Source organism: Lissotriton vulgaris, chromosome 11 (genome assembly GCF_964263255.1).
Source record: "Lissotriton vulgaris chromosome 11, aLisVul1.2, whole genome shotgun sequence".
Taxonomy (NCBI): domain Eukaryota; kingdom Metazoa; phylum Chordata; class Amphibia; order Caudata; family Salamandridae; genus Lissotriton; species Lissotriton vulgaris.
The window spans coordinates 141615258-141628607 of record NC_141699.1 but is presented as its reverse complement, the minus strand read 5'-3'; the positions used below and the strand labels follow the sequence as shown (position 1 = coordinate 141628607).

The 13350-nt window shown below is 46.0% G+C and overlaps 1 protein-coding gene across 2 annotated transcripts in view; it reads left to right on the top strand.

The window, feature by feature from the left end:
* HIP1R (huntingtin interacting protein 1 related) overlaps nt 1–13350 on the top strand; it is a 478743-nt gene that overhangs the window by 247604 nt on the left and 217789 nt on the right. For both annotated transcript variants that reach the window (XM_086942942.1, XM_086942943.1), the window contains exons 9-11: nt 8584–8641; nt 8742–8817; nt 12515–12661. In XM_086942942.1, the coding sequence (XP_086799068.1) occupies nt 8584–8641; nt 8742–8817; nt 12515–12661 (281 nt within the window). The remainder of the gene's footprint in view (nt 1–8583; nt 8642–8741; nt 8818–12514; nt 12662–13350) is intronic.

The following is a 13350-nucleotide window of genomic DNA, read 5'->3' as shown; positions in this document are numbered from 1 at the left end:
CTTTTCCAGGTTAGTACTTTGAGGTGTGTTGGCCGTTCTCTATTTCCAGTCTGTGGTTACGCAGTCCTCCTGCTTTGTGAACCTCATAGTCATTATAAAAATGTGCTAGCACCATGTATGGGCAAGGTGAGTCGCCCTCACCACCCGGAGGGGCCACTTGATATCCCTGAGAGGCTAAAAGGAATTTGTGTGCTGTGAACCGATGCACACATTTATGAGCAATATTTCATACTTTGGGTGCATATAAATACTCCTGTGTTCCTCGAACTTAAATTGGGTTCTTACGATTGTCCAGAAAATAAGGCAAGGGGTACAGGAAAATGTTTATTGGACATTACCTTTGGCCCTGATCTGGAGTCACTTCCTGAAGGACACAACTGCTTGATATGCCATGCAAACACAAGATTTGAGCACATGAGAATAGGCCATGCCTGTGCCTTCCAGCCTGCGGTACCCTTGAGTTGGAAAAAAGCAATTGTCACCCCTCTCCTGAAAAACTCATCAGTTGGCCCATCAGTTCTGAGTAACTCCAGACCCATTGCGCACCTACCTTTTCATATGAAGATTCTGGAACGATATGTCAGTAGCTGATTATCGCAATATTTGGAATCTCACTTTCTCCTTCAGGATGCACAGTTTTGTTTTCGACCCGGACATGGCACAGAATCAGCCTTACTTGTCGCTCTGGATGAGTTACTGATGCAGGTGGATAGTGGGCAATCAAGAGTCCTAATCCTGCATGATTTGTCAGATGCCTTTGACACGGTTGACTGCAAAATCCTTCTCTCCTAACTAACCTAAATAGGAGTTGGAGGCACAGCATTAAAGTGGATGGAGTCTCACCTATCGGGCAGGTGTTGGGTGGTGGTCTTAACTCTCTACTGTTCTGATTTTAAAAATCTATGACTGGGAGTGACGCAGGGCTCAGCACCCTGCCCAATTTTACTCAATATTTATATGAGGCCACTTATTACTTTGATAAACGAGCATGACATTAGGTTGGCCAACTATGCTGACGACACTCAGCTGGTTCTTTTTTCCCCAGTAGTTTTATGTAGCGCGAACTTGACCCAAAGGTATCAGAGCGCTTTACATGAGCACCAGTTGCGTTACACAAGGGCACATTCATTTTTGTTAGGCAAAGGGAGCTTGAGTGATTTGTCCAGAATCAGAGGATGTTGAGTGTCATTGCTGAGACTCGAACCTGATTCCCCAGTTTTGAGATCAACCACCCCAGCTGTTAGGCTACATCCTACATTCTATCCTTCAATAACAATCAAGAGGAGACAGTAACCGCATTCCAATAAGGCATGCTGGTATCATGCCAGCTTGATGAATCCAAATTAAACGAGGACAAAACTGAATTCCTCTGCAAGTAAGATTCCTATGACTTTGACCTCTAACTTTTGGCCCCTTTCATCTGGAGACGCGCTGGTGCAATCAGGCACAGTTCGGAACTTGGGAGTCATATTTGATAGCAAATTATCCCTGGAACATCATGTTACAAAAGTTGTAGGCACATGTTTTTCACTTTTACGTAGCCTTCGGAAGGTGCTACCTCTGCTGCCTACTCAAGCTAAATCACTTTGGTGCTTGCGTCATTCTCAGTCGACTGGACTACTGTAATGCTTTGCTACTTGGGGCCCCTGAATACTTGCTCAATAGACTATGTAGAGTTCACGTGGCAGCAGCCAAACATGCCTGAAACAGACCTCTCAGATCATCAGCATCTAATGCCCTGATGGACCTGCCCTGGCTGCCTCTGCAGCAGAGGGTCTGATTTAAAGCTATGTGCATTGTGTTCAAGGCGTTACCAGGCACTGGTCCAGCAACCCTACAACGAAGACTGAAGAGATCTACTCCACGGCAACATCTTCGCACCAGCACCACAAACTTAGTTTGTGTTAATATGTTTCGGCAGGCCAGACGCAGGGTCAGACTGATTTGCATATGTCCATGTCTGAACTGGGGTGGCAGAGTGGGCTAAAGAACGGTGATGGATTAAACCCAGATCTGTTGACTGGGTGTGAGTGTTTGATTGGTTCAGATGCTCTGTCCATCACCACCCCCTTTTGTACCACTCTAATCTACTTGGCACCACACCACTGCACTTTATTCTATGCCACTGTACTCTACCATGCACCACTCCACTCTGCGTCACTCTACTTTACGTCACTCCACTCTACATTACTTTACTAAAAACCAATGCACTCTATGCCAATCTACTCTGCACCACTGTACTCTAAGCCACTTCACTCTAGGCTACTCTACTACACTCCACTATACAACACTACACCCGGACGCTGTACTCCATTAAACTCTACTCTACTCAGTGCCACTCCGCTCTACAACACTTAACTCCATGACACTACTCCACTCTACGCAGCTCCCTCTATTCCACTATACTCCACTCTGTTCTACAACACACTACTCCACTCTACTCCAGTATTGTACTCTGTCACTCCTTTCTATGCCACTCAGTTCTGCAACACTCTGTCATCCCAGTCTCTTCCACTACTCCTCTCTAGGCCATTCCACTTTGACAATCTACTCTGCTCTACGGCACTCTGATTCACTCTACCCAACACCATTTATCCCACTCCACTATGTTCTACACCACTCCATGACACTCAACTCTATTCCACTCCTCAAAACTCCGCTTTATTCCACTCCACCACACTCAGCTGTATTCCACTCCACCACACTCAGCTGTATTCCATTTCACAACACTCAGCTTTATTCCATTTCACAACACTCAGCTTTATTCCAATCTATGCCCTTCCACTCCTCGACATTCTTCTCTCTCCACAACACTCCACACCACTCAACTTTTACGCCACTCCACAACTCTCTATGCCTCTCCATAACACTCTACTCTACTTTATGACTCTGCACTCCATTCTCCCTCCTTTACCCCACTAACTTTTAACCATGCTGAACAGCAGCATCTTTGGTGTACAATGTGGCTAAAACATATTGGCAAAGCCAATAGCTCTTGGATAGGCGTGATCTATTGGCTTTGCCAATGCTTGTTTTACAAAGCAAAATAAAGTTCGAAGTGACATTTGGGGTCCATCTGTGTTTACTTTCTTGCTTCCCAAAGAATTGACTGGGTAGGTGTCCCGCCTCAACCAGCATGCATAAAACATTCACGATCACACCTGCTTGCATTGTTGGAATGTTTTGTGGGCCAGTGCGTGTATTTTAAGTGACCTATTGGATATCCTCCTACCTCTTAATGGATTGAACCTTAACTACAAAGATATTATTGACAACTCTTGTGTGCGTCTCACCCCAAATATTTAATCTGTTTATCGAAAGGAACAGCCTCGCAGATGCTCTGATTTGCCTACAGTGGTTCCTCCATGGGGACCTTTAACTCTCCAGAGGGTGCAGAAACCTATGATGAATCGCACGCCATATTTTTCCTGGAAGCGCACACCTGCGTAGCACGCGCCATTAAGTCTCCCTTGGTGCATTGAAAGGGCTGTGCCCGTCCCCCAGGAGCGCTTAATAATTAGCTTCTAATAGCTTTCTTTATGCCTTTGAAAACGCTAGACCTGGGGTTAAGCGCTTCCTGCCGACACCTGCTGGGGTCCAGAAAGGGCCAACTTAGTCTGGCATTCTTCTGAGGTCAATAACTGTATCATTTAATTAATTAATAGTAACCCCTCAAATAGTAGCGCTTAGAAATAGTAAAACGGTCACATTAAGTGCTGTATTAAACCATACTATTCTAAACTCCTCTGCTGTGCGTCTTGGGTCATTGCTTTTTCCTGCCCCTCTCTGCCGATTTCATCAGGTTCTGTTATCCAGTAGGTAAGATGTATTAGGATGTGCTTCTCAGTCACGCTTCTCCTCTAGGCGCTCATTTTCATGGCTATTTGGCCCCCAAGGCCTCTTGATACGGAGTCTCCCCGTGCCATACTTTCTCCTTCTGCGCCACCATCACTTCATACCCCCACCACTCCTCCCTTGCGTCCAAATATGGTGTGGTGCCCAAGCCGTGTTCTTCTATACTGGAGTGCTTAATTTATTCATAAATTGAGCGCGAGGACCACCCTTTTCTTAGGAGGCCACTGGTGGCAGGGCCCAATGCCCTACACACCAACCCAGCCTAGTCCTGATTCCTCTTCACGCCTCTTTCCCCGCCACCCACATCTTCCTGTCTCTATATCTCTTTTGTAGATTCTGTTTAGTTCCTGATTCCTCCCTTCCTCGGTGTTTTCCCTGTCTTTACCTTCCTGCTTCTTTCTCCCTTTCTCTGTGGGTCAGATTAAGAAGAAGATAAAGAAGTCCTGGTCATCAATGAGAGTCGGTGGCACCCAGCTGCACGCACCGGTACAAGTTAACCCCTGTTGTCACATTACTCTGTTCATGTGCCTGCCGCCATTTTACACCCAAATTCGCGCTTCCCTTGAGTTTGTACCTGTCCCGTCCTTGTGTATGGCGAGTCTGTGCTTTCTGAAACTGAATATAACAGTGTGTCAGTGAATGAATGAACAATCGAGCCCGTCAGGCGCATGTCCTGCACCACAGAGGATACGTTATAGATGCTCAGATTCTCTGTCTCATCGAGAAAGTGTGGATGGATGAATGCGACTGCAGGGAAAATAAAGAGGCTCCGGTTTATCTACAAGTTCAAGTTACACGTGCAAATGTCATTTTTTTCCAAGTGTAGTGCCTCGTTTGTGATCCACACAGTGTACTTTTAAGTACTCACACGTACTTTTTATTTTTATTTGAATAAATCTGTGACAGGCGGATTAGTCTGCCCATTTCCGGGAGGGAATGCGTTAGAAAGTTTGGAGACTGCCCCAGACGCACTTGTTGGTCGGTGCTGACAAACATTTCACGACTTCTTCCCACCCTGGCGAAAAGGAGAATGGAACAAAAGTGATAGGTGTGTAGGTCATATTTTTGTCCTTGGAGAAATTCACTTCAAAGAGCAAAAGGGCAGTTGCACATATGTGATTATAATTTCACATGCATAAATAAATACACAGTACACTTACTGCATACCCGTGAATAGTATTTTGCAAACTTTTCCTTGAGTATGCCTGCAAATGTCACAGCTTTCCAAACGTGCACCTAAATGAAATGTCAAAATATTTGAGATTTACACTAAACATAAGAGCAAACTTGTGGGAAAATAATGTTGGGGATTTTCTTCGATAAGGCTGACCCAGACTCTATCCAGCCTTGCGCGTCATTGGTCTGGACTCAAGGTCATCCATAGGCTTGGCAGCTTAAAAATGCACACATTTGTCAATATGCCTGGGTTTTAATGTGCTAACGTGTAAACACATATTTCCAGAAAACCGTCCAATTGGTCAGGGTTATACGGGGATACAGCTTTCCATTTCTCTGTCTATCGTATACTGTCCGATTCTTTTCCAGACTTGGGAACTTAAGAATGCACAGTTTTTTTTGGACTAACAAAAAAAGTATATTGTTTGATGACATTATTCTCTGTATTATCTTATATTTCTGGATATCCTATTGATGTCATACGTATACAAACCAACATTTTCTTACAACAACAAAAAATGCACACATTTGAAGAGTATTGTCGTCTGGTCCCCCTGAATGGGGGTCTGTTCTACTTGTGCGCTGTTGGAAGGACCCCCATCAACCAGGGATGGACTGAAGACCAGCTGCACCCTTGCATATTCTGAGCAAGAATTGATCCGGAGACGGGGGCCTGCATGCACATGTCTGCTCACCGAGGGCATGTGCAGAGGGCAGAGGCTGCCTGGCACACAAGTGGGCTCTGTAGGGGCAGACAGACCTGCCACTGTACTGTACCCTACAGTGGGGCTTCACCAGCAAGGAACAGGAAGCGTCACTTAACAAGGGAGCTTTGAAGGAAGCAGACTCACCAACCCAACACCCACAACAATATCCCTGTTTCATGCAGTCCAAATTTGATATTCATAATACTTTTTTGTATCCTGCTTAAGCAACAAGGCTTGCTGTCTTAAAACTTCAGTCCCCATCAAGGCGAAGCCTCTCCTCTCAACTTTTTTGTACTAAATGAATTACAGAATTATCCACCATTTTGTATCTGAACACTTGGATCCCCCCCTACGTGGATGTCTGGCCCCTTGGACACCAGTCTCTTAAACACATTCCTACTGGCTCATGCTTATTTTTATTCCCGGAGTAATCTAGGAGGGGTAAGGGATGCGGATTTGCTACCTCGACCTTGTAGTCTTTGAAGCTGGCGGGGGCATCCTGTCTGCATAAACGTCCAGTTGTGTTTATTTCCACTTTCCTCTCGTTGTGCAGGATTCAAGGGCTTTCTGCACTTGCATTCCGTACAGCCGGAAAGTGCCACCACTTCACATGCAAATAACACTATCTAACACCCTGTGGTTGTCACAGCCATAAATGCGTTCTGTAAAGTAATGGCCATTTCCTGGCTTCTGATGGTCTGCCTGGTAGTCACTTTGAAGGGTCTGAAGATAAGGACCAGTGAGCCACTTTAAGTGGTCTGAACACAGACCTATTCGGATTGAGTAACCAGACACTATTCTGTGTTATTAATTCGGACAGGCAGCTTTTTTAACCAATCAGAGTTGGGTTCTGTGTTCAGTTCCTTCCGATTAGCTATTTGGCATCCAATGAAAATAGCAGTTTTTTTTCCTACACTGCTGGTTTTCTAAGGGGTGGGTGTGGTGGGGGGCAGCAGCAAACCCGGAAGGGATTCTCAGAGCAGAACTAGGTCTCCCATTTGCCTACCATTTTCTTGACTGCTGTTGTGAATCCCAGAAATAATGTCAACATCTGGCGAGCCACATCTGTGATGCGCTGATGGGACTGCCTCCACCCACTCCTACGTACAACTATAACATACCGCGTGCTTTGTCTTCAACTTCCCCTTTTCCCCTCCTAGTTTGGATCCTCTCCAGTGGAAGCTTTACAAGGGATCCTCCGTTTGTACTCTAGGTTGCTGTACGGGCCCAGCACTGCTCCGTGACGATGCTGTTCATGCATCCCAGAGCTTTTCTAAGAAGATGGACCTTCCTTTTCACGAATGTGCCACGTGTAATCCTCCTGCCATCTTTTGTACCGCTTTTGGCCGCCACAAGTGTGGCAGGGTATGCTCAGACGTGAGTCCCTTGCTCACTTTGCCACTGGATTCAAGCAAGCCGGGCTGAAACCGGCTGGAATGCCAGAAACCTGTCCTCGGAAGCTTGTTTCCGGTCCAGGGAAGGCATGGCTTGGCAGTTCGGGCTGAACTGTTCTCATGAGGCACAGGGTCAGACTGATTTGCATATAGCCATGTCTGAACTGGGGTGGCAGAGTGGGCTAAAGAACGGTGATGGATTAAACCCAGATCTTTTGACTGGGTGCGAGTGTTTGATTGGTTCAGATGCTCCGTCCATTACCACCCCCTTTTGTACCGCTTTTGGCCGCCACAAGTGTGGCAGGGTATGCTCAGACGTGAGTCCCTTGCTCACTTTGCCACTGGATTCAAGCAAGCCGGGCTGAAGACGGCTGGAATGCCAGAAACAGGTCCTCGGAAGCTTGTTTCCGGTCCAGGGAAGGCATGGCAGAGTGAGCTAAAGAATGGTGATGGATTAAACCCAGATCTTTTGACTGGGTGCGAGTGTTTGATTGGTTCAGATGCTCCGTCCATCACCACCCCCTTTTGTACCATCTTGACTTTCTAAACATTTAATTTCAAATGTAAAATACTTGTGTACCAGCCTAACCTAAAAAACACCACCAGTTTTGTCTAATCCTACAGGTGCCTCCTCCCCAGCACCGGGCATTGTGTAGGAAAGACTCCCCATGGCATGTAGTGTGCATCCTACACCCTAAACGCTCTGCAGGTCTCCAGAGATGGAGTCTGGGATTGTCACAGTTGTCATTTAAGAAGTCGGGTTTGAGAGATTTGGAAAGGCCAATCAATAGATGATCTGGGAAGGGTGAGCAGGAGAGTGTTCCAGATATGGGCAAAGTGACCGAGGATCACCAGTCACCTATATCCAGATTTGTGATTGCAGCGATGCCATACTCGCCTGAGAGTAGATCGGGAACGTCATGTGGTGCTTGGTGTTAAGTGTTACTTTTTGACATAATGTGGAGGTGTGGCTATGTAGAAATGTACGTACGGTGATAAGAAGTTTTGTAATGTATGTCTTGGTTTGGCTGAACGCTAGTGTAGTTTCTTGTGTAACGGGGTCACTTGGGGAATTTGACCATTACAAACTACCGCTTGGGTGAATGATTGTTTTTCAGAGTTCGCTGATTAGTTTAAGTGCTTCTAAGTACGATGTTTTGCCCCAAACTGCATTTTCTGTAGTTATGAATTCCTTGGTTCCTTCTATTATGCGTGAACCCAATTGTACGTGGGTTTATATGTAAAAAATGGAAGTGCCTGGTTGGTTGGTTGGTTTGTTTGATTTATGTCACTATACTCACTAATGAGTCAGATCTCATTCTTGGTTGACCATTTCATGGGCTCTTCCGGGCACCCGTGCCGTATTTGCTCTCTTGCGAGAGTGCTTTTGGACAAGTTCCTCATCTTTGCACCTTTTGATTTCAGAAAGTGTTTTATTTTCTTGGTTCTAGGTCTGCCAGCAGATACATTGCAAGGTCACAGGGACAGATTCCATGAGCAGTTCCACAGGTAATAAGTGCAGCGTCGGTTTTGACCTTCTTGAAATAAAATGCTGTGGCATACTCCATTCCATGACAGCTAAAAATGTATTTCTTTTTCTGTTTTGTAGTCTCAGAAACTTCTTCAAACGTGCGTCGGAGATGTTATACTTCAAAAGACTGATTCAGATTCCCCGACTACCAGACGTAAGTGCTGTGCTCGCTGTTGCACTTTGGTATGTTTTCAGATGGTGACGTTGTTATCTGTCCCAAGAATGTAGTTAAGTGTGAACATGAGATGGAATACAGCTCCATGGGAGTTTCCTCAGTAAATCCTACAAGGCACAGTTTATTGCATTGTGTTTGGGTTTGGTTTGGACTCTGGGCGTGGACTTCCACATTTGCTGTACCTTTGAGCTCAAGCTGCATCCCACCAAAAAAACACTCTTAAGGGCAGAAATGCATTCTTATTGGAAAAGCACTCTAAACCCTTCTGTGTTGCATTACGGTTCAGGTTTTTCAGCTTACTGGGTCCCCTCTAATAGAACATGCTCCCTGCAGACCTGTGTGTTGTCCCTACACTCATAAACCGCTACAAACTGTCCCAGCTTTCCCACGATGACCTAAAAGCTGGGCCTACTCCCTCATAGCACCATACCAACTCTTCTTGCCAACCTACAAGCTGTCACAACTCTTCCACAATGGCCTACGAGCTGTCACAATTATCCTCCGATCTATGAGGTGTTTCCACTCTCCCACCGACAAGCTCCGAGGTGTCCTAGTATTCTCCCAGAAATCTACGTGCCGTCCCTGCTCTCCCACAATGGCCTAGGAGTAGTTCTGGCTCTCCTATAATGCTCAAACTGTGCTCACTCTTCCTTGACGACTTATTAGCTGTCCCCATTCTGCCAAGATGGCCCCATTGTCCCATGCCAAACTATGAGAATGCTCCCCCCACCCCACAACGACCTGAAAGCTGTTCCAAGTTTCCTACAGCGGCCTGCGTGCTGTCCCACTTCTCCCAAAACAACCCATGAGCTGTCCCAACTATTTTACAGCAGCCTACAAGCTGTCACATCTTTCCCACAACAACATACTAGCTGTCTCGGCTCTCCCACAGCAAAAACTGAGCTGTCGTCACTCTCGGGCAACAGCCTACGAGCTGTCCCTACTCTCGCGCAACCACCTACGAGCTATTCTAGCTCTTCTGCAACCACCTACGTGCTGTCCCTGCTCTGGCGCAGCTGTCCCTGCTCTCGCCCAACCACCCAGGAGCTGTCCCCCGCTCTCGCCCAACCACCCAGGAGCTGTCCCCCGCTCTCGCCCAACCACCCAGGAGCTGTCCCCCGCTCTCGCCCAACCACCCAGGAGCTGTCCCCCGCTCTCGCCCAACCACCCAGAAGCTGTCCCCCGCTCTCGCCCTACCACCCAGCAGCTGTCCCTGCTCTCGCCCAACCACCCAGGAGCTGTCCCCGCTCTCGCCCAACCACCCAGGAGCCATTCCCGCTCTTGTGCGACCACATACGAGCTGCACCGCGTTCACACAGTATCATACAACCCTTTCTAACTCTTACAATGTTTAAGACTGCAGTAAAGAATGGCCCCATCCACTTGAAGCTTTCCAACTAATCTTGAAATCCCCCAACACCTATTGACCGGCTATCATAATGTCTTCGGACCCCCTCCCACCCAACATGACAATGGGTACAAGTTTCACAATGTGTAAAAAGTTCAACATGTATTTGTTGAGGGTTAGGAGATCATTATTTCATGAAGGAGAGACATAGCCGAGCAGTTCAAGCTGCAGAGCTCTTTGGTGATGTCTTTGTGTGTGGTTAGATCTACCTAAAAAGGGCTTTGGCGAGTGTCAAAGGCGATGGAATGTAGCCCAATCGCTTTTCCTATTAGTCACATTATTGGTAACATTGGTTGCGTGTTCTTTGTTCTGCGCATTTTAACTAGACGTTTTAATGGCTAGAAGGTGTTTGACAGCAGCAGTTTTGAGAATAAAAACCAGCTCTGTTAGATATTTCGATAGAATCGTAGCCATGCATTTTCCTTTATTTCGTAAAGCATGACTTGCTCCCCAATGGTATCATGTCCTTTGTAACACCTTGAGGCCCTCATAGGGTTTTAACCAACCATGTGTTGCATTTTGGGACTTATAGTTTCACAATTATTGCACACTTTATGGGCATACAGTTCCAAGCAAACCAAATGCTGCTGGTCTAAACCCAGAACAGGACGGTGTGCTGTACATGGCATGGTGTTGTAACGAAAGAATGTTCTATTGTAAGGTCAATTGTTCTGGTCTCAATATAGCACTTTACTGCGCTATGTAAGAACGTTGTATAAATAAAAAATGGATTGATAGTGCCCCGTTGAGAAGCAGTGGCACCCACAAACATTAGGCAAAGCTTAGATATCATTCATCCCAACCAATTAGTTCTCTTCCACTATGTGTGGTGACCATTCCAATTCACAATTGAGGATTAAACATTTTGGGCTTTCCGCGACTTCCCTCATGGAACATCCCAATGCCCTCAGCTGACTGCATGCCATCAGTTGGTGATTTCTTCAGCTGGTCATATGCCATCAGTTCCTGGCTTTTTAGCCAAGAGAGTGTATTGTTTTTGCTAGTCTTGTTGGGACAGATGTATAATTGGAAAGTGGGTTTACTAGTCCTATTATGCAATGTAATGTTGGCTAACCCTCAGAACTTGATAGTGCTTTATTCCTAGCTTTGTCCATTTCCAAATGGTTTAAGTAAGCAGGTGTGATTTGATTTTACCCACATTAATGACACTCGGTTTATTGACCTTGAAAGGGAGAAAGACAGAGTTGGCCACTTAAGGATTTGTTCTCAGGCCCTGCATATCGACCAGTGAGTTGTCCTGTTTGCAACTCTGCACTCAAGCTGTTTCAGAACTGCATACTCCACAGACCGTGCGGCCATACTGAAGGTACCCAGTGTATTAAAATATCACGAATGCTGCAGCTATGCCCCAAAATGGGGTCGTTTGCAGAATACCACATTACGTCTTTTTCCCCCTTTACATGAAGTGCACACACAAATATGATTTTGCACATTTTCTAAGTATGTGTAGAATATTTTTTGAAAATGAAATGTCTGTAGCAAAGGAGCAGGTATGGCGTGTTAAGAAGATTTTCGGCATTACTGCTTATTCATGGAGGAAATTATTTTGGCAAATACAACTCAGGGCTGATCCTAGTTTTTGCTTCCTAAATAAATGTTAGGTGGGCTTGTTCTAGAGGGCCGAAGAAAGTTAGAAATTGTGCATTTCCAACATGAATATTGAAGCGGCAAATTGCATACGCTCCCCTTGAACCCATGGATATTTGCATATTGGACTGTCAGCAAGTGTGCAAGGCCTAAAATGTAAAATTCCTCTAGTGGAAGCAAACCAGATTTGCAAAGGTAGAAAGAACCAATTGTGGCCGCAAGGCCAGCAGCTGAAATGCCTGGACCAATTCAGTCTGCCAAGTATTAATTCTCACACATAATACATCAGTCAATACATGAGTTGTCCCTTTTATAAGCCCTCCCAGTATTTGTTTATTAGAGAGCCGATTAACAGGGATATAGTAATCTACTCTAGGTCAGGTTGTTTGGTCAAGTGAAACCAACACTACAATAATGTCATTTTAGCATTTCTTGTTTGTTTGAGTGAGGATCCAGAGTGAGTGTTATGATATTAAGATAGGGTACCAGTGGCGTGTTCAGTCACAGAGTGACAAGATCTTTTCAGACCCTTGGAAGTCCGATCTTGCGAGCTCTTCTTTGCCTGTTTATCATTGCTCAAAGTAGCGGATGTCAGCCTGAGAACTATTATTTCTTCTATGAAGCTTAATTTTTGTTTGCTTTTTGATCTTTTGACTACAGAATCCACCAAATTTCTTGCGAGCTTCAGCCCTGGCAGAGCACGTCAAGCCTGTGGTGGTTATACCCAACGAGGCCCATGAGCCGCCCGAAGACGAGGAGCCGGAGAGTTTGATTGAGATCAGCACGGTGCAGCCAGTGGAACAGCCGGTGAGTGGGGATGTCAACATTCATCTAGTCTGGATTTCATGGCATGCACCTATGCTCCACATCATACACAGCTGATGGACAGATCTGTGATCCCACATATTAAAAATGCATGTGTTTATTTTTGGTGATAATGAAGGTGACACATGATTATGGTGCTACCAGTGTGTTGCGCCTCAGTACAAAGTAGTTACTGTCTTGTACATACAAATCTCCAACGTAAACCTGAAGATGTGCACATTATTTTGCTAAAACTTTGGGGGCAGCAAGGCCGGACTGGCCAGCCGGGCAAGCGGGCAATACCCCGGGAGGCTGGAGCCCCAGGAGGCCGGTATTGACCCTTGGAGGCCGGTTTCTGTCCCTAGGAATTATCGTGCTCATTACCGATCGCGGACGCAACTTGAAAGCAGCAGATCTGCCAATGCGGACTGAAATGTTAATTTTTGCCAGGGCTGTTTTAAGTTTCCAGTCCGGCCCTGGGGGGCAGTCGCAACCCAGAACCAAATCATTTAGTAGCTGAAAGGGAAGTCCAAGGATAGATAAATGAGGAATGTTACAGGTCCATCGGTGCATCTCACAAGCCCATATAAAGCTCTGTATAAGTGGAGTCATCGGTCCAAGCATTCATCCGTCTTGACCCTCTTAGCTTGAGTTAAGGTTCATGCGTCAAAGTTTGCCTCCTTGTTGGGAGT